This window comes from Lolium perenne, chromosome 3 (assembly GCF_019359855.2).
Source record: "Lolium perenne isolate Kyuss_39 chromosome 3, Kyuss_2.0, whole genome shotgun sequence".
Classification (NCBI taxonomy): Eukaryota; Viridiplantae; Streptophyta; class Magnoliopsida; order Poales; family Poaceae; genus Lolium; species Lolium perenne.
In genome coordinates this window covers 251,082,769-251,108,809 of record NC_067246.2, presented here as the reverse complement: position 1 = coordinate 251,108,809, position 26,041 = coordinate 251,082,769, and the positions used below count along the sequence as shown (strand labels likewise).

The window sequence follows — 26,041 nt, the reverse complement described above, 5'->3', positions numbered from 1 at the left end:
TGCAGTTGAGAGTTTCAACATGTAAGTGTACTCATATTTTAGTTCTCTTCCGTAACTTAAACCTGCGCATGTGGTTTCTACTTTCTACGGGTTCACGGGGAGGGTAGTTACATCAGATACCTTTGTTTGCACTGCATCATGGAGTTGAAACGAAATAAGCTATAGTAATATATACAGCACGTCTGTACAAGTGGAAAATCACGAATATGTCTATTTGTACTACTATAGTAAGCTGCGAATGATAAAATAGTACGGAGTACTACAAGACAACGGAATATCAAGCAAACATACAAGCTGGAGCAGAATCATAATGCATATGACACCTTAAGCTGCCTCGCTATGGACCTTAACTTTTAAGGATGTACTACTACTAAACATGGAGAGACTGGAGGCAGGAAAATAAGTCTGCCTTCTGTGATCACTTGGATCAATCAGCGACAGAAGCATGCATGCCAAGAGGAAAGAGCTAATTAGGCTAACTGGGTAGCAAGTATAGTTGCTACGGAGGTACCACCCGACTCACCAAATCCTTAGAGAGACAACCTACAGAAACTAGTACTGCATGCCATACTAGTAGCTAACTAATTAGCGAGCTAATAAGGTCCGTGGCCGTGAGTGATCTCATCGCCTTGGAGAGTGCCCACGGAGTAGCACGCTCCTGCAGACTCTTCATCAAAGACGCAGGGAGGCAAAGGAGGCAGATCGTGAGCACTGCTCATCTGTCCTGGGCCGAGATCAAGATCAAGCTCTTCCACCTGCTGAAGAGCTCCGGAGTGGTAGATGCTCATCACCTCCTGCAGAGCTTGCATTCCTGGAAGCTGCATCGCCGTCACCTCACCATCCGCGCCACGACCGACGGCGACGCCAGCGAACTCATGGCCATCACCGCATCCCTCCTCGTGCTGCACGAGCGCGGCCTGGTGCAGGCTGACCTGCGTCTTGAGGAACTTGACGTAGTGGATGGCCTGCTCCAGCATGGACACGGTGTCCATCTTGCTGCCGCCGGGCACGAGGCTGCGGAGCACGCGGAAGCGGTCGCTGATCCGGTGACGGCGCTCCCGCGCCGCCACGCTCTGGGGGTCCGTGGAGAGCTTAGCGCCTGGGCGGCGCCGCCCGGCACTGCCCCTCATCCTGCTCTCCGAGAGCGCGGCGACCGGGTGGTGGATGAGGTAGGGCGGCTGCGGGTGGATGGGAAAGCCACAACCGCGTGGGTCATACATGCTTTCGTACTGATATGGATCCATGGCGGCTGGCTAGGAAGGATGCGCGGCTAGGTGTGGAAAGGGAAACACTGTGTGCTCCTTGCTGGTTTCAACCCTAGATCGAGGTAGCTATCTGTTGGGGTGGAGCCGTGAAGGTGATGCGGTATTTATACTGCGTGCAGCTAGCCAGCTAGGGTCGGATGGCCAATGGGAGCGTATGAGCACATGATGAAAGGCACTGCTTCAGTTTGGCTGATAGTTGTCTGATTCCTGCAGCGTATGAGATTAAAAAATTTGTTTGCATATTTCAAGGTACCACCTCCCGCACCCCTAAACGCACCTCTCCTCCCGCACCCCTCCCAAACCCTAAACGCACCCCGCCACCATCGCCGGTAGCGCCACCGGGCAAAGGCCGCGGGGCGTGGCGGCGGCGGCGGCCTCCCCTTGTTGCCGCGCTGGGACGGCGACCGGGATCCCTCGACGCTCGCTGCGGCCGGTCGGAAATGGTGATGGGCGGCGGCGGCGGCCAGACCTCTGCGCGACGGCCAGAAGCGGCAGCCCCTTGCATTCCGCCGGATCTCAACCGCAGCACGCCGGAGAGGCTGGTGGCGGGCAGCGGCCAGGCCATGATCTGCGCCACTTTCCCCCCCCGCCTCTCGGCCGTGTGTGGAGGCGATCTCGGGTTTCTCTCGCGTCACGAGGTCGCCCGGGGCAGCAGCCTTGGGTACGACGGTGGAGGTGGCCATCTTCTTCGTCGGAGAGGGTCGGCCTGCGGTTGGTGGTGGTGGATCTATCGATCTATCACCGCATTTCGGCGGCGTGATGGAGGAGCTTGGAAGCCGGCGTCGGTGTCGCCGGTGGCGGGTTGGAGTGGCCAGCCCGGGATGGTCGCCGACGTGGGGGTCCGACCTGAATAAAGGCGGCGGTCCTAGGGCCTCTCTTGCGTGAAGAGGAGGACCTACCGGAGGCCTGGACTCGTGATCTGGCCGGAGTGTTGAGTTCCGGAAGGCTCCGCCGATGAATGTAACAGTGCTTTTGCCTGGAGTTTGTTGGATCGGAGGTATTCGGTAGTGCGCACCCATGTTTTTATTCTGACCGATTGGTTCCGGAGGGAGCGGCGCGAAGCTCTTTTTCTTTGATTGACATCAAGTGACTATGGATCCATGATGAAAGTCGGAAGAAGAGAATTTCATGAAGGCCAGAGGGGAGGACTAGCTAAGGGAGGTTCAAGTCTTTGCGATGTTGAGGGACTTGCTTGGTGTTTCGGGCTTCACAGCAGCGGTATGAAAGTGGGGGCGACAACACAGGTGAAGTGCAGAGTCCTACCTTTCAGGGTGAAAACCCAAGGTCTGGCCTTAATTGGTTGTGCCTGGCAATGTCCTTGGTGGAGGCATTTGTTTTTAGAGCGGAGACTAGTCTGTAATTCAGGTGTTGTCTTGGCGGTGGATGTATTGCTGTTGTTAGGCCCGAGATACTGTATCGGGACTTTTATTTCTTAGTTTTCTTTTCTTATTTTTGGCTGTGTGCATCCGTAGTGCCATTAGGGTGGTGCGTTGTTGCAGAGGCTGGGTGTAATTGGTATCTTCTTGATATTAATATATTCCCTTTATCGGAAAAAATCAGGTGCCTAGGATCGGACAAGCAAGAATATGACATCTTTGTTACAGGACAAAACGGACTCACATAATTGCACAAGTGGGCGCTTAGGGCATGTATAATGGTTATGATTTCTTAAGCTTTTAGTCATGGACCATACGTGTTGATCAATGCAGAACATGTTACCCCATGTATAGTCTCCAACTAATGTCTCTAACCATATTTTTCTGCATTCCATCAAAAGCATATGACGATCAAAAAGACATCTAATATGAATTTCCGATCTACTATTACAATGGAGAAAAGGTCTTCGCTATAAAGATGCATACACCTTTTCATTCCCACTCACCCAAGTTAGCAATATAATATCATCCAATGAGAGCAGCGATTCTTACATGCACGGCCCGTCCCGTGCATGTTTATGTTGTCCACCTTTCGATTTGTTTCACACTATTTCGTCGAATTTTGTTGAGTTTCATCGTGTTTCAAGAAATATGCAAGATTGAAATGCAATAAAATAAAATGAAATCATGCATCGGACCTTCTGTGTGCACAGAAGAAAAGCTTTTTTCATCATCGAATTGTACGCAGTTGCATGCTGGGCATGGCTTTATTGGGACTTCTCGGTTAATCAGCATACTTCTACTTATTGTGTCCCACTTCTTCTACATAAACATGAATCGATCAGACATCCTCGAACACGCCATGGTCATTTGGCGCCTTCTAGAGCTAGTAAAATATCAAATTGGCATCAAAATAAGGATACGAATGGATATTTTACTTACACGCATGGGTGTGAGTGTTTATGTCACAGTCAATTTATTACTCGAGATTGGCACAAATGGAAAGTAGCTCTCTCCCTCTCTCCCCTCTTTTTATCCGAATGTCAAAGCAAAATGGATGGTGACGGCAACACTCACACCCCTGCATGTAAGTGGGTGTCGTTGTTTCCATCACCGTCCATTTTTTCTTTGAGATCGGATAAAACGATGAGAGAGAGAGAGAGAGATCTACTTTTTCATCTACCGTGGCGAGCGGCAACCTCGAGAAATAAATCAACGGTGACGGAAACACACACGCATGCGTGTAAGTACAAAATCCATTCTCTAAATGAGAATAGGCTTTGTTCTGGAGTCACATAATTACTTTAGTGCGAGCTAGGACTTCTTTCTCTTTGATGTGTAGGGTTAGAAAAGTTAGATGAAAAGAAGAAATCTATAACACGACATGGCCGGCAACCATAAAACATAAATGTACACGATGATCAAAAAATGAAGGCGCGTGAAGAATTGATTGGAAGTGTCACGGTAGTCTCTTTCTTCTGATAATATTATTTTTGGACTACATATGCTGCATGCATGGAATAAAGGTAGGTTAAATGTTGTGCATAGGGGTGACAAAAAAATATTGTATTTTATCAATGTTTCTAACATGCATGACTGCGAAAAGACATGTGTGGTTCTCTGATTTTCCTGATATCATATGGCATTTTCCTTTTAGTAAACGGGATAATTCTCTAATGTTTTCCTTCTAGTCATAGGTTTCAGTTGAGCCAAGAGCATAGAAGAATCCCTAGTATGCTACTACTAGATTGAAAAAAGAAACTGTTTACACTAAAAGGCACGAGCAATATCAACCCCTGGAAAAAAATTAGGCCAAAGGTCAATACCTGATAGGCCACATAGAATAACAAAATATATCACTCTTAACTTTCTTCAAGTTTAATCATGAATAGTACTCCATTACTTTCCGGTGAATATTCGGTAGAAAATTGATTCCATGCGTAGCATGGCTGTCTATTCATTTATACGGCTAAATATATGATGATGTAGGCAATCACACGATGTACACAGATCACAAAACATAGGTTTAAAAATATTTCATGCATGGAGAAGGTACGTATGCCGTACAAGAAAGATAGATCTCGTAAGCTACTTTATGGCCACGGACACAGTGAGCGATCAAAAGCCGTCTATGCCTTGATTGAGAAGAGACGGCCTAGCTAGGGTTCTCTACCGTACATCTTCTTGAGTGAGTGTCTTTGTGAAATACATGATCACATGATTGGTACCTGTGTCACATCCGCATTGTACACATGACCACCCGGGAGGTAACACATCCCCGGAGATGGAGGCAAAGAGACAGCATAGAATAATAAGAATCATTTATTCGTGTAGCTTCACCTGTGCTTGCCGTACCTGTCTTTCCCGAAACTTGAATACCTGCAACCAATGAAGATTGTTATGCTTACGAGTTACATCAATCATGTTCTGTAGATACGCTCATTTTAGATTATTATCTCCCAACATCGCTGTAAGTTTCTAGAACAACTTTCTTGTCTATAATGTATTTATCTACACACTCTGTTTCATGAAAGATGTTCTAAACTTTGTCTAAATTTATATGCAAATTTAGACAAACTGAGACATCTTGATATCTTCACGATATTAATATATTTCGTTTGTCGAAAAATATATGTTTGGGATTTTGACACCTATGCAATTCTCTTCTTTAAGACGGGTGCAACTCAGTTTTGCACAATATAGGTCTCATAAGAAAAGGAGTGTTTAAATACTTTACCATGCTCTCATGTTTTTTATATAGATATGTTTACCATTATTGGCTGCTTTATCTTAAAACCAAGTCACCAAAGGTGAACTAGTTTTGATGTGATGTATGCCAATAGATTTTTCTCATTACTCTTCCTTCTTCGTGTGCAAATTACAGGATGTGACCCTAAGCCGACGTTTGCACCCTACAATGTTCGCTTCCTCTAAACTAATCGCCTCTTCCTTTGCCTTTGGCCGTCACTCCAACAATGTGGATGGAGGGTAGGTGATCCTTTTTTTTGGCAATGCATGTTCGGCAGTGATGGTGGTCTTATCTAGGTATAACGGCTCCAATTCCGTCTTGGTGGCGCTTGTTTCGACATTGCCCAGTAGAGTATGTTTTTTTTGGTCCTCGTAGTTCTTCATGGACAATGATTGGGCTGTTATGTTATCCGTTGACGTGATTCTTTGAGTATCGTCGGTGATAATATCCTTGGCCTCCCCCAGTCTCACACATGGGTATGGCTACATGCTTGTATGCTTGGCACAATCGTTGTGGGTGCCCTCGCCGAATTGTTGGTCTGGTTGCCAATCTTCTTCTTACATGACAGTCTGCTATTGTGGACCTTGTGGTAATCGAACGAGTTTTGGTCCTTGGTCTAATGACCTTTGCAGGTACTTCCATTTCTGAAGTTATCGATGTTGTCCATTGTCAATGTCGGCGGGAGCAATTGCAGCACAATTATCACGAGTTCATTTGTGGCATGACCAAGAATTTTGAGACATGTGTAGTTTGTGGTAATCTAACCTTTGTTTATAGTCGTTTCTGCATTTTTTTTTGTTAAGTTCACCTTATTATTTTGTTGAATAGATGTTCAGTTGGTTTAGTGCCAGATTTGAATTAAAAATTTGTTGGCAATCTATACACGGCACTATGGCACAGTGTGACATGACGTGGGAAAACATCTTCCCTGCATTATGCGTTTTGATCAGTGCCATGATCTTGGGGGTAATTTTGAGCCATGGTTGAATCAAAGATGGATAAAGTTTCATGCCAGCTTCTAATCGTGCGCGAGTACAGTTTCTTGGAAACTGGAGCCCCGAGTGACATGCAGGTGCTACGCACGGCCCGTACGTGCGTCTGTAGTTCTATTCTATTTCTGCAGCTAGCCTGCAGGAAGGGAACAGTAGCGAGCCGCTCTCTATGAATGAATATATATTCCTCATGCATATCTTTTGCTCTGCCGCTCTCCGGGTTCTCGAGATCTAGCATGGCCAGCTACAACTCGTAGCTAGGTTCTCTCGTGCCTGGCCCGTGTTCCGTGTACCCACCACCACCGCAGCTTAAACAAAAGCACAGCTATAGGCAGAGTGACACGAGCCGTAGAGCCATGGACAGATTCAATGCATGAGTGATCTTCATCGAATGGCGTTAGGACACATATCCTATATATAGAATTTCCCTCGGTGTTCCTGTCGAAACTTCTGAACATATATTTGTGGCACATAGTTCCCCATTAGTGGTACTCCTACTTTTACCAAAACATTCCACCTAGGAGATTTGGAATAAGATTTTATCTAGTCTAGGGGATGAAAACAGAGCAGAAATAGTCGAAAGTGACTAGTGCCACAAATAAAATACCGGAAACAAATATGAAAAATAATGTTATAAATAGATATGGACCAAATAGGTGCGGGCACGGACGACAAGCAGATGATTATCGAAACCAAAAGATCCCTTGACTAATGCAGGAAAAGTTAACCCAAACCGACGAAGTTGTTCTCCAACCTTGCACATTACTAATGCAGATCCCTTGGGTTGCTTAGGCAGTTCAGTTTTACAAGTTCACATATTGGTCTTGCTGGATTGGCCATGCAGAACAAGTGTGAAATGGAAATTCCGGATTAGTCGGAAAAGAAAGTTATGTTTCCGCCAGAATACATTGTTTGAATTACCGTTTCTGGCTCCGCAAAAAAAAAACTGTTTACATTTCCCTTCGGCAAAATTTCTCTCCATATTTCCATTTCATTTTCATTTTTTCATGGAAAAGTCGAAAGCTTTCGCTCAATTTTCATCCGTGGGTTGACCCTAGTTTAGCATTTTGCTTGTTTTTGCTTGATAGGATCGGCATGTTACTTTGATGTGGGGCAACAAATTGCATAAACATAGATGGTGTCATCGACTACCCTTGTATAGACTTGTTTTATCCATTTGTTCAATTCCTCCCCGCCGTCCTAACATTTTCGAACCTCGGTCGTTCACCTCTTGCCCAATGAACACTCATCAAGCAAACGGTGGGTGGAACGCTTCTAAAGAGTTGATCTAGATGAACTTTCAATCAACGGGATAACTAGTGTCACAGATACATAACTTAGGGTAAAAGGATGAAAGTCACTCCTTAAAGAACATTCTATAGTTTCGCTCGTTTTGAGTGTAGATTTTAAATTACGAGACTGGTGACGTACCGTGGTGTACGCTGGACTAGAGGTACAATGGTGTAGCTAGCTACTAGCTAGTAATCTATTAGTAGTATACAGCTGAATTCCTTAGCCAATGACCATAGATTCAAGAGCACTACTACCCGATCGGCTGGTGATCTCGATTTCGATTTGGGAAATATTGGATTTCCCAGTTAGGAACGCCCGGCGTGCCGTATACCAAATTACCAACTGCGTACCGAACTGCTGATGGCCATTGTACTTTGGCAATGAATAGTTGGTGAACGGCCAGTACGTCGCGGCACCGCGAAACCCGGGAGTACGTACGCCGCGCCGTGGATGTCAGGGCGGGCGCCATGTGAGATGATCTTGGGTGGTGCTAGCTAGGGTTGCGTGCGTGCGTGCGCGTCGATGGGATGTGGCCGGCTGACGAATCTGCAGTGGCGCTGCCACGGGAACAGCGATCTGGCCCCCTACCTGCCCGTTTCAGAAATCTGGGGCTGGCTGGCGCGACGCTAGCTCATGATCGAGCTCGTGATTGGAAGGTTGCTCGAAAGAGAAGAGACGGTGAGCTCGCGGGTGGCCCCCGCCAGCGTATGTGCCCGTCGCGTCACCACGCCAGGCTGAAGTAGTGAAGTGTGAGCCTCGTTTCGTCTTCCTCGGCTGCGCATAGTGCCGTGCCGACTGTGCAGGGCGCGCAGAGCGCCAGTGCGTTCGTGCGTGCGGCTGCTGGCCAGTACGTCGCTTCGGTCGCGACCTCGCTCGGGCGTGCGCGCGGTCGCGTACACGGCTGGCCGCGAGATGTGTTCATCGATCGTGTGTGACCCACGTACAGGTACAGCCCCGGCCGGCGTCACCGACTGAACCCGCGCGATTCACGGAACGAGTGTTTTTGTACTGTACATGCGCGAGTAGCATACGGCGGGATGCCCCTGCGACACAAGCTGGGGTGGCTGGACAAAACTGATTCTAAGGGTAAATGCGTCTGCAACTGCTCCAGCGGGGATATCGTGTCCGGTCGTCCACAGCGATGCGAACGTGACTCAAATATACGGCATGTTTCCGTCTTCGTGGATGCTGTGTGATCGCTCCGAGCCCCAGTTCGCTTCACCCACGGGCTCGTCTGGCAGCGATCATGGCTCGATCGGCGCGAAGTAAAGCACATTAAGCGCGCCGATGTCAACCGCCGGAGCTGCAACCGTACCGATTAACCCGCCAACCGTTGGAATGGAGCGTCGACCCGCCGCGGAAGAGCAACCGCAGATCTCTTCGTTATACACGCCGCCATTAATTCCCGCTGATATAACCCCTGGGCCTGCTGTAGTTCACATCAAACCGCCTGTCAATTTTCTTCTTCTTCTCCAACACCGGCTAGCCAGCCACCATGAGCAACTTGTCCTTACCGTCGAACAAGGACAGCGAGGGCAAGCCGTCGGGATGGTGGCATTGGTGGGATACGCCTAAGACGCCCAGCGACCCTGGCTCCCCGCCGAGGGAGGTCGAGGAGGACGGAGGCGCCGTTGGCAGCGATGGTCAGGAGGAGGAGAAGGAGGACTCCGACGCCAAGTTCGCAAGGCTGGAGGCGCGGGAGGCGGCGGACGAGGCGGCGGCGACAAGGAAGGAGGCAAGGGCCCGGGCGAGGGTGCAGGCGCGGGCGCAGGCGGAGCGTCGTCGTCCGTTCACCGACGACGATGACGATGAAGACCCCACTGACCAGTCGTCTGACTGGAACTCAAGCTCCACGGACTCGTCGTCCGGCAGTTCCTCTTCCGAGGAGGAGGTGACAAGCAAGAGGCGCGTCCATGAGGACAACGAGGCAGGACCTTCTAACAAGAAGGCCAAGAATTAGTGTATAATTTCTTTGTTTTCAAATTTGTTCTCTAATTTGTATGTGATGGCGTGTACTCGACGTATGCGGATACGTTGTTGGGGAACCCCAAGAGGAAGGTGTCATGAGCACAGCAGCAAATTTTCCCTCAGTACGAAATCAAGGTTTAATCGACCAATAGGAGAAAGACGTGACTTCTGAAGGTGTTGCTGGATGACTAGTGGCAGGGCGCACTACGAGCGTCAGCAATACCGTGGAACCTTCACACAACACAACAAAAGTATTTTGCCCCAACTTACAGTGAGGTTGTCAATCTCACCGGTTTGCTGAACACAAATGATAAGACGTATCGAATGGAATGAGATGTTTGAAGAAAGTAAACAGAACATGATTGCAGTTGAATTTATGAGTAAAGGAAATAGAACCGGGATCCACAGTTCACTAGAGGTGTCTCTCCATAAATAAAATAGCATGTTGGGTGAACAAATTACAGCTGGGCAATTGACAGAATATCGATCAATACATGACAAGATGATTACTATGATAATTTGGTATTGAGCATTACAACATAATACATAGACCGTAATCAAACTGTGTCTATGACTAATAATCCACCTTCAGGTTAGCGTCCGCATCCTTTCAAGTATAAAGTTGCAAGCAATAGACTATCGCATTAAGCAATTTGTTTAAAGTAAACAATAGAGTTACGCTCGGATAAAACATTGTTGGGTTATCCCTAGTAGAAACATCACATCTACAACCTTAGAAGTTATAAAGTCACTCTCCCAGGAAACTAGAGGCATGAACCTAATATCGAGCATAAATACCCCCTCTTGGAGTCATAAGTATCCACTTGGCCAGAGTTTCTACTAGCAACGGAGAGCATGCAAGGTCACAAATAACATATGACATGAATATATAATCAATCTTAACATAGTACATAGTATTCATCGGATCCCAGGAAACCAACCATAGAGGATTACATGAACATGATCTTGATCATATAGGGCAGCTCACAATATCGATACATGAAGCACAAAGTGGAGAAGACAACCATCTAGCTACTGTTATGGACCCATAGTCCAGGGATGAACTACTCACGCATCACTTCGGAGCCGGGCATGGCGATGTAAATGCATGTGGCGATGATTTCCCCCTCCGACAGGGTGCCGGGAAGAGCTTCCCCACCGAGATGGGTTCGGCGATGGCGGCCGCGATGGAACTTTTCGTGGATTTTGGCTCGGGTCTCCAGGGTTTTCCCGAGAATATGTATGAATAAGCGGAGGATTTAGGTCGGTGAGGTGCCCAAAGGGCCCACGTAAAGCATTGTGAGATGGGATCTAAGTACTCTAACATAGGCATGATAGCGAAGGGCCTTTCTTTTAGTTTTATGTTGAGTCTTCATCTTCTACCTTATGCACCGATTAAGAGAGCATAGTTGTCATTCTTAGTGCAATGTGCATAGTCCCAAAATTATTATTGATTGATTCATGATTGTGCTATTGCTTGCTCTCAAATTACTTGTATCTAGGTACCCTTTAAACTTTTAAGGTGTCCTTGCATTTATGTTTTGCTATTCAAACATGTTGAGTACCACTTTATTATGTTTACTCTATGATCATAAACACACAGTTGTTTTTAATTCACTATTATTCATGATCATTTGTTTGAGTTAATCTTCATGTTATAACATAGTTGCTAAGTTCAATTGAATTATATCTATCATGCCTATGTTAGAGTACTTAGATCCCAGCTCTCAACATGTTCTTATGGAATAGCAAAACATAAATACAAGGACACCTTCAAAGTTTAAAGGGTACCTAGATACAAGTAATTTAAGAGCAAGCAATAGCACAATCATGAATCAATTAATAATAATTTTGGGACTATGCACATTGCACTAAGAATGACAACTATGCTCTCTTAATCGGTGCATAAGGTAGAAGATGAAGACTCAACATAAAACTAAAAGAAAGGCCCTTCGCATAGGGATGCATGGATTACCCATGTGCTAGAGCTTTTTATTTTGAAAGCAATATGAGTGTTGAAAATATTTATTTTGTAAGGTGCTACTTATGTCAACGCTAGTTATAAATAGTATGACTTATGCATAATTACTTCCTATAAGTTTGCTTGCCTCATGCATAATATACCAATAGTGCTCACACCTTGTCCTAATTAGTTTGGACTTCCATGGATTTTCATCGCATACATATGTTTTAACCAAGTGTCACAAAGGGGTACCTCCTTGCCTCCTGTACAAAGGTCCTTAGGAGATGGATCTCATTTGATTTTCTCAATCTTGATGAATCTCAACTTTTTTGAACATTCATAGCGGGAAAGCAAGGATAATAGATATTTGGAATTTTGCCCAGCTGAAACTTCCACCATGCGAACATGGTTTTAGTTGGCGGCCCAATGTTCCTCTCTAACAATATGCATACTCAAATCTTTGCAACTCATGGTAAATCTGCCTTACTTCAAACAAGATGAGCATGCATATTAATTCACATGATATTCAATAAAAGCATATTGATGGTGTTCCCATGACAGCATGGTTATCACACAACAAGCAACTTATAAGAACTAAAAATGCATAAAACATAGTACTTGCCACAATAGTTTTTAGACTGATTTCCCATGAGCTATAATTTACACAAAACATGTGATAATTTTTGAAGGTTTAAAGGTAGCACACAAGCAATTTACTTTGGAGTGCCGATGAAATACCACATATAGGTATATATGGTGGACTGAATTGGCAACTTTGGTTTTTGGTGGTTGGATGCACGAGTAGAGCTAATACTCGGTACAGATGAAGGCTAGCAAAAAGACTGGAAGCGACCAACTAAGAGAGCAATAATGGCCATAATCATGCATAGCGACAAAACATTATCAATCAAAGCATAAAGTGATATTACAGATCAAAAACTAAATGATCATGGAGGCTTTAGTTGACTGGTTATAGTCATAATATGTTATAAGCGTGCGCCAAGTCAATCCAATAAAGCATCAAAGGAGAATACCACAATACGATGCTTTTTATGATAGAAACAACACATGATTCCTTAAATGACACATTATGCATTCTCAGCTAATTGAAACAAGTCATGCTAAAACAATAAATACTAAGAATATGACAAGAATAACATCCAACATGACATGCCAAAGTCTATGCCACGGTCTAGACAAGCTTCCATTTGCATCACTATAGTCATGAAATATTTTACTCGTATCCAACACCAATCAACTTATTTGAAATAACTCTCAGAGATGAAATAAAATATGGACCAGAGAGCTAATAATACACAAATAAAGAATATGTAATGTCCCAGGTTTAGAGACGATCGAGGGGTAGATTTTAGAAAGGGATGTGCATTGCATCGTAAATTCTGGGGAAATTTCACGCTTTTAAAAGAAAACCGCATCGAAGGAGGACAAGTTTCTCTCTCGACACCTTACAGGGTTAGGGTTTCGAGAGTGCGACAAACTTGCATCTCACATAACTAATTTAGGGTTTTGAGAAGAGAGGAGAGTAGTGCATTACAACTTTAAGTTGCATGATTGAATTCAAACAAACTTGTGTTTGAATTTCAAATTCAAACATCATATGAATATCTCATAATTCAAATTTGAGGTAATTCATTAAAAAAATTATAAATAATCAAGAATATAAATAGTACAACTATTATACAAAGCTCATTAAGGAAAATTGGAGCTTTATTGATAATCACACATGATACATTGTCATTTACAATATTCTAAATTGAATTATGAAATATTACAATATATTACATGAATTGAATAAAAGGAAAAAAGAAAAAGGAAAATTACAAGTCAACTAAATGTCCTAAACTACATGGTTGACCATCTTGTAATTCTTGATCAAGATGATCTTGATCTTCATTTGGATCAATCACATTGATACCTGCACACATACAAAGATTAAACACAAGTTATGCCAAGTGGCAGGTTAGCAAAAGAAAGTAGAATTGAGTGGATATGACAGGAACCAGCCGAGCTGATCCACTCAGCTGCACAAGCCACACACACACACACACAAGCTTCTCACACAGCTTGAGTGCATGTGCAACAGCAAGCCATGGATTGTGCATGCACAACAGCACATACACACGGCCAGGGGAGTCACCAAAGGATGCCAGGCCTTGTTGTCGACCAGAGAGGCAAGGGGAGGGCATACATAAACTTTTCACAGCCCAAACCCTAGCCATTTCATCGGCAGCAACTCAACTGGTAAGAACACAGCTAGAACAACAAGAACAGGTGAACAGCTAGAGCTGCTCCACCTATTCCAGCAAACCACTGAAACAAATCAAGTAGCATCAGCTTGCAAGGAGGAGCAGGGCAAGCACAAGCACATCACAGAAGCAATCCTCTACACTAACAAATAATTCTAGGAGCTGGAGTGAGGTATACACAAGAAATCATGGGCAAACATCTGTTTTGCTCATAAATAAGCATGTGCATCAAACACACACAAGCAATAGGGTTGAGTACCCTGTGTGAGTCATCATATGGCTAACAGCCAATTGGTGCAAGTAAAAAAGAGAGAAATGATGACCCAAAAGTATAGGGGGTGTATCGTAGTATTTTTGATAAGTAAGAATGTCGATCCCAACGAGGAGCAGAAGGTGTTGATAAGCCGTTTCGATGAAGGATTCACTGTAAATGCTCACAGACAAGTATTCAGGGGGTTTTGATGTAGCAGATGAATAAAGTACAAGTAAGTAAAGTGCGAGAGTAATAATTGCAGCGAGTGGCCCAATCCTTTTTAGCACAAAGGACAAGCCGGTTTGTTTACTTATAATGACCAAACGTTCTTGAGGACACACGGGAATTTAGTCTAGTGCTTTCGCTTTATATAGCTGATTAATCTTCATTGTTTTGATAAGTGTTGTGTGGGTGAACCTATGCTAATGTACCGCCCTTCCTAGGACTAATACATACTTGTGATTATACCCCTTGCAAGCATCCGCAACTACAAGAAAGTAATTAAGATAAATCTAACCACAGCTTTAAACTCTGAGATCCTGCTATCCCTCCTGCATCGATATACCAACGGGGGTTCAGGTTTCTGTCACTCCGGCAACCCCGCAATTAGCAAACGAGTACAAGATGTATTCCCCTAGGCCCATAAAGGTGAAGTATCATGTAGTCGACGTTCACATGACACCACTAGAAGAATAACACCACAACTTAAATATCATAACATTGAATATTACTCAACCATAATTCACTAAGTTTCTCCAAAAAAAAAACCATAATTCACTACTAACATTTAGACTTCACCCATGTCCTCAAGAACTAAACGAACTACTCACGAGACATCATATGGAACATGATCAGAGGTGATATGATGATGAATAACAATCTGAACATAAACCTTGGTTCAATGGTTTCACTCAATAGCATCAATAACAAGTAGAAATCAATACCGGGAGAGTTTCCCCTATCAAACAATCAAGATCCAACCCAAATTGTTACAGCGGTGACGATGTGCAGCGGTGGAGATGGCGGTGATGATGATGGTGATGACGATGGAGATGATGTCCAGCTCGATGACGGTGACGATGGCGTCGATTTCCCCCTCCGGGAGGGAATTTCCCCGGCAGATCTCAGCCTGCCGGAGAGCTCTTTTCTCTCTGGTGTTTTTCCGCCCCGCAGAGGCGGCTGTGACTCTTCGCGACTATCCTCTGGAGCTTAGGTTTTCGGGACGAAGAAGTACGCGAAGGAGAGGAGGCCAGAGGGGGTTGTGGGCCCCCTCCCCACATGGCGGCGCGGCCAGGGCAGGGCCCACGCCGGCCTGTGAGGGGGGCCATGGCGGCCCTCCTCGGCTCCTCCTTTTGGCTCCCTTCGTCTTCTGGAAAAATAGGATTTTTCATATAATTTCTGTCAATTGTTGATCTTCTGAAATATTGCATTCTGACGGCGCTTTTTCCAGCAGAATCCTGACTCCGGTGTGCGATTCTCCAATAATCATGAAACATGCAAAATAGATGAAATAACATAATTATCACCTCTAAATACGAAATATATCGATGAATAACAGTAAATTATGATATAAAATAGTGATGCAAAATGGACGTATCAACTCCCCCCAAGCTTAGACTTCGCTTGTCCCCAAGCGAAACTGAACTCGGTAAACAGGACCACATGTTTATGGAGTGAAGAGTCGATAAACAAAATACGGACAAGAAGCATCATATTAATTCACACAAGACATTCTAGTGAACAACTTCCTCATATAATTCAACTTGAAACAAGTAGAAGGTAATCACAAGTAAAGGTGCATAAGAAATCATAATTGGTGATGGCAAACTTCGTTCTTGGTCAGAGAACAATTAACAGATTGTACTTATCTATCGAGCAGCGCTCTTATGTTAAAGTTTATATGGCACAACTTGCATACTCAATCATAATAATCTCTCATAATCATTAATAACTTTCAAAGCTATATTCATTCAGATAAAACTTGTACTAAACAAGGAAGAGTAAAAGGCATGATGAAATAGATCACAATATAAATGGTTTGATCACAACAACTCAAATGCTTGCTTAAGATGGAGGGAAATAGGTTTACTGACTCAACATAAAGTAAAAGACAGGCCCTTCGCAGAGGGAAGCAGGGATTAAATCATGTGCTAGAGCTTTTTCAGTTTTGAAATCATATAAAGAGAATAAAAGTAAAATTTTGAGAGGTGTTTGTTGTTGTCAACGACTGGTAGCGGGTACTCTAACCCCCTTGCCAGACAAACTCTCGAAGAGCGGCTCCCATAAAGTTTTATTTTTGGTTGACACTCCTTCCAACCTTTGCTTTCACAAACCATGGCTAACCGAATCCTCGGGTGCCTTCCAATCATTCTCATACCATGAAGGAGTGTCTTTTTATTTTAGTTTTATTTAGATGACACTCCTCCCCACCTTTGCTTTCTCAAGCCATGGCTAACCGAATCCTCGGGTGCCGTCCAACAATCACATACCATGGAGGAGTGTCTATTTGTAAAATTATGAAGGTTAATTAATCGGGGCTGGGAACCCCATTGCCAGCTCTTTATGCAAAATTATTGGATAAGTGGATAAAGCCACTAGTCCATTGGTGAAAGTTGCCCAACAAGATTGAAAGATAAAACACCACATACTTCCTCATGAGCTATAAAACATTGACACAAATAAGAGATAGTAAATTTTGAACTGTTTAAAGGTAGCACACGAAGTATTTACTTGGAATGACAGAAAATACCATGTAGTAGGTAGTTATGGTGGACACAAATGGCATAGGTTTGGGTTAAAGTTTGGATGCACGAGAAGCATTCCCTCTCAGTACAGGTTTTTGGCTAGCAAGGTTGGTCAGCAAGCATAAGAGTTGAGAGAAACAAATAAGTATACATGTGATAGAAACAATCATGCATCTTCCTTGTAAGCACAAACAATTTTAACTTCAGAATAATAAGCTAAGAGCTAACAAGAAAGAAGGACAATGAAACAACTACATGTATTTCTCTTTTTTACTTAAACCTCAAAGTGTTGTTGCTATTGACCAATGCTAAGTTTGCCAAAACCAAATAGATTTATTCAATGCTCCCAAAGTGATACCAATACTAATAACAAGATCAATCATATAATAGAAATTGCAAACTAAAATAAGATGTGCAATATGTAAATGATAAGACTTCTCATTAATATTCCATAACGATAACTCACACCAAGGGATACATAGACAACCAACTAAAGAGAGATACTTCCACACTGCAACCCATCTTATATGATAACTTACCTACTCATGATATGACACTACTTGATAGTAAAAAGTAAAAGATAGTGATGATGTGATACCGCGGCACTCCCCCAAGCTTGGAACAAACCAAGGGGATGCCAATACCGATGATGAATTACTCCTTCGGCGGTGGTGGTGATGAATTCTTGACATCATCAGACTTCCAAGGAAGAGGCTCTCCATCAACAAACGACATCTTGGTTTCGGGAATCCTGAAACTAGCAGCATAGCTTATGTGTTTAAACCTGTTTTCATACTCACAGTTTTGATTCTGAACATCATAGAGTTGAGCTTGGAGTTTGTTGGTGGTGTCGTGAAGCGAGAGGATGTCGTCCCACAGCTTTGCAGTCTCCTTCTTGTGTCCATCAATGAGTTCAGACACAATCTTGTGGAAGATGTCCACTTCACGCTCAGCCATCTTCTTGTAGTTGAAGACCTCTTGTTCTATCTTCTCCATCCTGTCTTCCAAGCTTCCTTCTCCTTTAGGACCTTGGACATCTTTGATCTGCAACTCTCCATCAACGAGCAGCAATTCCTTGGGGTGCATCTTCAGCTCGTTCATGTACGGGTTGACGATGTCCTCAAAGAAGCTGTCCTTGGGAGTTCCTGACGAAGACATGATGGCTCTAGATCCGAAGCAGATCCTGGCAGAAACAGCTAGAAACAAAACACGTCGAGAAAACGATATACGGACCTCCAGGGGTCCGAGGGATTATATAGCAGGAATTTTTACGTCAAAAGGAAAGTACCAGGTCGAACCAGAGTCGGAGAGGGGCAGCGAGGGGCTCTCCTCATAGGGCGGCACGGCCAGGCTGGGGCCCACGCCGGCCTATGAGGGCACGCCCTCGTGCGTCTCCTCCACTCCGTTTCGATCTCGTAATTTTTCATGTTTTCCAAAAACAGCAAAAACATTGTTCGGAAAGTAAAACGCGAAGTTTTTATTACCAGTACTGTTACCTATTCAAAGTCGAATTCTGCCGGACTGTCAATTTGACCTTTGATGAAAGCTTCCGGAGTCACCACTCGAATAACATCAACATCTTCATTATAAGAATCTCCAGAGATATAATGCTTGAATCTTTGTCCATTCACCACTTGTGAGGCATCGCCTTGGAGAGAACTAATTTTAATCGCTCCTGAACGATACACCTCCTCAATGACATATGGTCCTTCCCATTTTGAGAGTAACTTCCCTGCAAAGAATCTAAGATGAGACCGATACAATAGGACTTTATCCCCAACATTAAATTCTCTTTTGATAATTCTTCTATCGTGCCATTTCTTAACTTTCCTTTTAAAGAGTTTAGCATTTTCATAAGCTTCACTTCTCCATTCATCTAGAGAACTCAATTGTAGCAATCTCTTCTTACCGGCAAGTTTGGGATCTTTATTTAGTTCTCTTACGGCCCAATAAGCTTTGTGCTCTAGTTCTAAAGGTAAATGACATGCTTTTCCATAAACCATTTTATAAGGTGACATACCCATGGGATTTTTATAAGCAGTTCTATAAGCCCATAGTGCTTCCTTCAATTTACTAGCCCAATTCTTTCTAGATTTATTAACAGTCTTTTGCAAGATAGATTTAATCTCTCTATTTGATAGTTCTACTTGCCCACTAGTTTGAGGATGATAAGAAGAAGCAATTCTATGATTAATACCATATTTAGCAAGAGTTTTTCTAAAACCACCATGAATAAAATGAGAACCTCCATCAGTCATAATATACCTAGGAACTCCAAATCTAGGAAAAATAATATCTAAAAGCATTCTTAAAGAGGTCTCACCATCAGCACTTTTTGTGGGTATGGCTTCCACCCATTTAGTAACATAATCAACAGCAACAAGTATATGAGTGTTACCTTCTGAAGAAGGGAAAGGTCCCATGAAATCAAATCCCCAACAATCAAATGGTTCAATAACAAGAGTATAATTCATAGGCATTTCATTTCGTCTGGAGATATTACCAACCCTTTGACATTCATCACAAGATAAAATAAACTTCCTTGCATCTTTGAAGAGAGTTGGCCAATAAAAACCTGATTGTAGAACCTTTTGCGCGGTTCTATCTCCGGCGTGATGTCCTCCATAAGCACTACCATGACACTTACTCAATATCTCTTGTTGTTCATATTCGGGAACACATCTTCGCAGAATACCATCCACTCCTTCTTTATATAAGTGTGGGTCATCCCAGAAATAATGCCTCAAGTCATAAAAGAATTTCCTCCTTTGCTGGGCTGAAAAGGTTGGAGGCAAGTACTTTAACATCCCTAGGATAAGGCATCTTCTCAATTGCTTCAACTTTAGCTCTATCAACTTCAATACCTCTCTCGGAAATTTTATGTCCCAATACAATTCCTTCATTAACCATAAAGTGGCATTTCTCCCAATTAAGAACAAGGTTAGTTTCTTCACATCTCTGCAAAACTTTATCGAGGTTTCGCAAGCAATTATCAAAAGAATTCCCATAGACAGAAAAATCATCCATGAATACCTCTACAATATTCTCGCAAAAGCCATGAAAAATAGCAGACATGCATCTTTGAAAAGTAGCAGGAGCATTACATAAACCAAAAGGCATGCGTCTATAAGCATAAGTTCGATAGGGACAAGTGAAAGTGGTTTTCTCTTGATCCTTAGTTTTAACTGCAATTTGTGAAAACCCAGAATAACCATCAAGAAAGCAAAATTGAGTATTTTTAGATAACCTTTCTAACATTTGATCCATAAAAGGTAAAGGGTAATGATCTTTCTTAGTAACCTTATTAACTTTTCGATAATCAATGCACATTCTATATCCTACAACTACTCTTCGAGGGATGAGCTCATCATTATCATTAGGCACAACAGTCATTCCTCCTTTCTTAGGAACACAATGCACAGAACTAACCCATCTACTATCAGCAATAGGATATATAATACCAGCTTCAAGAAGTTTTAATACCTCATTTCTTACCACATCCTTCATCTTAGGAATTAGACGACGCTGATGTTCAACAACATGCTTTGCATCATCTTCCATATTAATGGCATGTTGGCAAATAGAGGGAGAAATCCCCTTCAAGTCATCAAGAGTGTAGCCAATAGCTCCTCGGTGTTTCTTCAATATTTCCAATAACCTTTCTTCCTCAATCTCTGAAAGCTTAGAACTAATAATAACAGGATATATTTTCTTATCATCAATATGAGCATATTTAAGATTATCAGGCAATGGTTTTAAATCAAAAACAGGATCTTCCTTTGGTGGTAGTGTTGTACCTAGATCTTCTACCGGTAAATCATGCTTAAGAATAGGTTGACGAAGGAAAATTTCATCAAGATCATTTATTTCTTCCCTAAAGACTTCACTCTCACTATTCTCCAAATGTTGCTGCAAAGGATTATTAGGAGCAAGAGCAATAGATGCACATTGTTCAACTCTAAAATCATTATTAGGCAAATCAGCTTTATAAGGAGTTTTAGCAAATTTAGAGAAATTAAACTCATAAGATTCACCAGCAAATTTATTCACAATTTTCTCTTTCTTGCAATCTATAACAGCTCCACAAGTATTTAGGAAGGGTCTACCAAAAATGATAGGACAATACTTACTAGCAGCAGAACCAAGTACTAAAAAGTCAGCAGGATATTTAATCTTACCACATAGAACTTCCACATCTCGAACAATACCAATTGGAGAGATAGTTTCTCTATTATCTAGCCGAATAACCACATCAATATCTTCAAGTTCACAAGAACCAATTTCGTGCATAATCTCCGTGTAAAGCTCATAAGGAATAGCACTAATACTTGCACCAATATCGCATAAACCATAATAGCAATGATCACCAATTCTAACAGATAGCATAGGAACACTAGTTTTCCTAGACTTATTAGGATGTGAAACAATATTAGAGGCATCTTCACAGAAAATAATATGACCATCTTCAACATTTTAAGTCACAAGATCTTTAACTATTGCAATAGCAGGTTCAACTTTTATTTGCTCTTCAGGTTCTATAGGTTTCTTTTCACTTTTATTAACCGCACTATTTATAACAGAGTACTCCTTCATTTTAGCAGTGAAAGGAGTTTTCTCAATATAAGCTTCAGGAATAACATGATCAACAGTTTCAATTACAACACATTTATTTATAGATGAATCAATTTTATCTTTATACGGTTCATGATACTTATCAAAGTTCTTATTAGGCAATTCATAATGAGAGGCAAAAGCTTTATAAAGATTTGCAACGACTTGAGAATCAAGACCATAAGTAGCACTCATGTTACGAAATTATCAGTATCCATAAAAGCTTCAATGCATTTATAATCATAATTTATACCTGACTCTCTATCTTTGTCGTTCTCCCATCCTTCAGTATTCTCCTGGATCCGATCAAGAAGGTCCCTTTTAAGCTCTTCTTTGTTGCGTGTAAATGATCCAGAGCAAGAAGTATCCAGCAAGGTCTTATCTTGAAAAGAAAGTCTTGCGTAGAAATTATCAATGATAATATTACCAGGAAGCTCATGAATGGGCCATTTGAGCATTAAAGACTTCAATCTCCCCCACGCTTGGGCAATACTCTCTCCATCATGAGGCCAGAAATTATATATGCGGTTCCGGTCTTTGTGAATTTCACTTGGAGGATAGAACTTAGAATAAAATAGGGGCACAATGTCATTCCATTCAAGAGAATCCCCATTATTCAGTAATTTATACCAATGCGCCGCTTTCCCAGACAAAGATATAGAGAATAGTTTCTTCCTAACTTCATCCATAGCAATACCTGCACACTTGAATAAACCGCATAATTCATGTAAGAACAGTAAATGATCACCAGGATGGACAGTTCCATCCCCTTCATAGCGGTTATCCACAACACGTTCAATAATTTTCATAGGTATTTTGTATGGAACCTCTTTCTCACCTGGCGCCTCATCCACTACCTTTGCAGTAGTAGTAGATTTTCCAAATAAAAATTCAAGAGAAGATCTCTCCATAATGAATTATAGCAGCAGGCAGAAATAAAATCAGCACGAACAGTAAAAGTTTCCCTTACCAATTCCACTTACCAATAGCGCTTCACTCCCCGGCAACGGCGCCAGAAAATAGTCTTGATGACCCACAAGTATAGGGGGTGTATCGTAGTATTTTCGATAAGTAAGAATGTCGATCCCAACGAGGAGCAGAAGGTGTTGACAAGCAGTTTCGATGAAGGATTCACTGTAAATGCTCACAGACAAGTATTCAGGGGGTTTTGATGTAGCAGATGAGTAAAGTACAAGTAAGTAAAGTGCGAGAGTAATAATTGCAGCGAGTGGCCCAATCCTTTTTAGCACAAAGGACAAGCCGGTTTGTTTACTTATAATGACCAAACGTTCTTGAGGACACACGGGAATTTAGTCTAGTGCTTTCGCTTCATATAGCTGATTAATCTTCATTGTTTTGATAAGTGTTGTGTGGGTGAACCTATGCTAATGTACCGCCCTTCCTAGGACTAATACATACTTGTGATTATACCCCTTGCAAGCATCCGCAACTACAAGAAAGTAATTAAGATAAATCTAACCACAGCCTTAAACTCTGAGATCCTGCTATCCCTCCTGCATCGATATACCAACGGGGGTTCAGGTTTCTGTCACTCCGGCAACCCCGCAATTAGCAAACGAGTACAAGATGTATTCCCCTAGGCCCATAAAGGTGAAGTATCATGTAGTCGACGTTCACATGACACCACTAGAAGAATAACACCACAACTTAAATATCATAACATTGAATATTACTCAACCATAATTCACTACTAACATTTAGACTTCACCCATGTCCTCAAGAACTAAACGAACTACTCACGAGACATCATATGGAACATGATCAGAGGTGATATGATGATGAATAACAATCTGAACATAAACCTTGGTTCAATGGTTTCACTCAATAGCATCAATAACAAGTAGAAATCAATACCGGGAGAGTTTCCCCTATCAAACAATCAAGATCCAACCCAAATTGTTACAGCGGTGACGATGTGCAGCGGTGGAGATGGCGGTGATGATGATGGAGATGATGGTGATGATGATGGAGATGATGTCCAGCTCGATGACGGTGACGATGGCGTCGATTTCCCCCTCCGAGAGGGAATTTCCCCGGCAGATCTCAGCCTGCCGGAGAGCTCTTTTCTCTCTGGTGTTTTTCCGCCCCGCAGAGGCGGCTGTGACTCTTCGTGACTATCCTCTGGAGCTTAGGTTTTCGGGACGAAGAAGTACGCGAAGGAGAGGAGGCCAGAGGGGGTTGTGGGCCCCCTCCCCACATGGCGGCGCGGCCAGGGCAGGGCCTGCGCCGGCCTGTGAGGGGGGCCCATGGCAGCCCTCCTTGGCTCCTCCTTTTGGCTCCCTTCGTCTTCTGGAAAAATAGGATTTTTCATATAATTTCTGTCAATTGTTGATCTTCCGAAATATTGCATTCTGACGGCGCTTTTTCCAGCGGAATCCTGACTCCGGTGTGCGATTCTCCAATAATCATGAAACATGCAAAATAGATGAAATAACATAAGTATCACCTCTAAATACGAAATATATCGATGAATAACAGTAAATTATGATATAAAATAGTGATGCAAAATGGACGTATCAACTCCCCCAAGCTTAGACTTCGCTTGTCCCCAAGCAAAACTGAACTCGGTAAACAGGACCACATGTTTATGGAGTGAAGAGTCGATAAACAAAATATGGACAAGAATCATCATATTAATTCACACAAGACATTCTAGTGAACAACTTCCTCATATAATTCAACTTGAAACAAGTAGAAGGTAATCACAAGTAAAGGTGCATAAGAAATCATAATTTGTGAATAACAGTAAATTATGATATAAAATAGTGATGCAAAATGGACGTATCAAGAAACCAATAGGAAGTCACCCTGGGAACATTGGTTATGCCAAACCAGTGGCATAATCAAAGATATCCAGCAAGGAAATGATCCTATATAGCTAGCCAGAATTACTTAGCACCTATGACCACTACACCATCAGACAGATAGACAAATTGTGTCTATTTTTGTTTGTCAACATCAAAAGCTACTGGCAATCCAACAAAAGGATCACCTAGAGAGCATCTAGTGAGCCACAGCAAGCCAACAAGGGTGGAAGCTACCTAAACTGGATGGTGCTGCCTAGCCAACAACAATGCCCAATGGGCATTTCCAGGAATTATAGCACAAGGAATAGCACCTCAGGAGCACTGGCTCTTGCTAATTGCAAGGATGACACTCAGTCATCAAGCCAGGGGCAAGGAAATGCACTCACAGGAGAGGTAGGATACACATAGCAACAGCAGGAAAAATTTATGTGAGCATAAGCATCACAGTATGCTCATGAGCAAGAGCTCATGAGTTACAACAGCAAGATATAGAGAAGAGCAGCACACACAGAAGCAGTAGATGCACATCAGCAACATATGCATAGCAACAGCACATCACAGCAGCTAAAATCCATGGCCACAGCAAAGAGCACAGCAGCATACGCGCATCCACAGCAAGCACAGCAAGCACAGCGCAGAGCACATAAGCACAGGAGCAGCAACAGCACAATCAGATGGATGCCAGGGCATCCAGAGAAAGGAGAAGAGGTAGAACAGGTAGCAGAGGAGGAATGAGGAGGAGAGAACTTACAAGTGAAGCGGAGAGAAGCTCGGCCATGGCGGCACGGCGGCACACGCCGGGCGAACGGCGGCGCCAGGCCAAACCGAGCCAGGCACCACCTCGCCGCAACGCCAGCACCACCACGGCGAGGCACACGGCCACACCACGGCGCCAGGAACATCGGCGGCGACGAATCGCCGCAGATCACCACGGCCAGGCGAGCAGAGGAGTTGGGGGTGAAACGAGGAGGCGAAGAAGAACAAATCGACGCGGTGGATCTGAAGCGCCGTCGAACGGTGGTTCAGATGCGCCACATCTCACCGCCGGCGATGGCCGGAGTTGGCCGGAGAAAACCGGCGAAGGCGGCGGCGATGCGAGAGTCGCCAGAGCCCGAAGGGCTAGGGTTTCGCGAGAGGGGAGAGGAAGAGAGCGACTGAGTCCGACCGAGCCGGTTGGGGCGGCTCGGGTTAGACTCAACCCGCTGGGCCACCCTGACAAGTGGGCCCAGGGGCATTTTAGACATTTCACAATTTCATTTAACCCTGAAACTTTGAAAATGCATAGAAAATGATAAATAGCTCTAAAAAATAATTAAAAATATGAAAACTACTCAGAATAAAATTCTCTATCATAATAAAATATGAAAAGGAATTTTTGAAGACAAACAAGATTAAGTCCAAATTTGATGATTAAAATAATCATTTAAATCACACCTTATATTTTCAATAATGAAAATAAGTCCATAAATGCCTTTGGACTTTAAAAACACCTTGACAACATTTCAAGGTTGTTTTTTACCCTAAACAGAGTATCCCTAAATCATTCTTAGTATTAACCTCTTACATGAAATGATAAAAACACCGGAAGGGGGGAAACAACCCTAAAAGCTGAATCATGCATACTTGCTTCTTTAACCATTGCCCTTATTGGACAATGATGCTATTTTCAGCAACAGAGGACAAGGGTCAGTCCACACCATCCAACTGCAACACTTTGCAGTGTTCAGGCAAG

The 26,041-nt window shown here is 43.2% G+C and overlaps 1 protein-coding gene across 1 annotated transcript; it reads right to left on the bottom strand.

The window, feature by feature from the left end:
- Positions 1-239: 239 nt before the first annotated feature.
- On the bottom strand, positions 240-1,329 carry LOC127338729 (transcription factor LAX PANICLE 1-like). The gene has a single exon (XM_051364732.2). It carries the CDS (start codon positions 1,242-1,244, stop codon positions 594-596), a length of 651 nt encoding a protein of 216 aa, XP_051220692.1. The 5' UTR covers positions 1,245-1,329; the 3' UTR covers positions 240-593.
- Between the last annotated feature and the right edge of the window lie 24,712 nt (positions 1,330-26,041).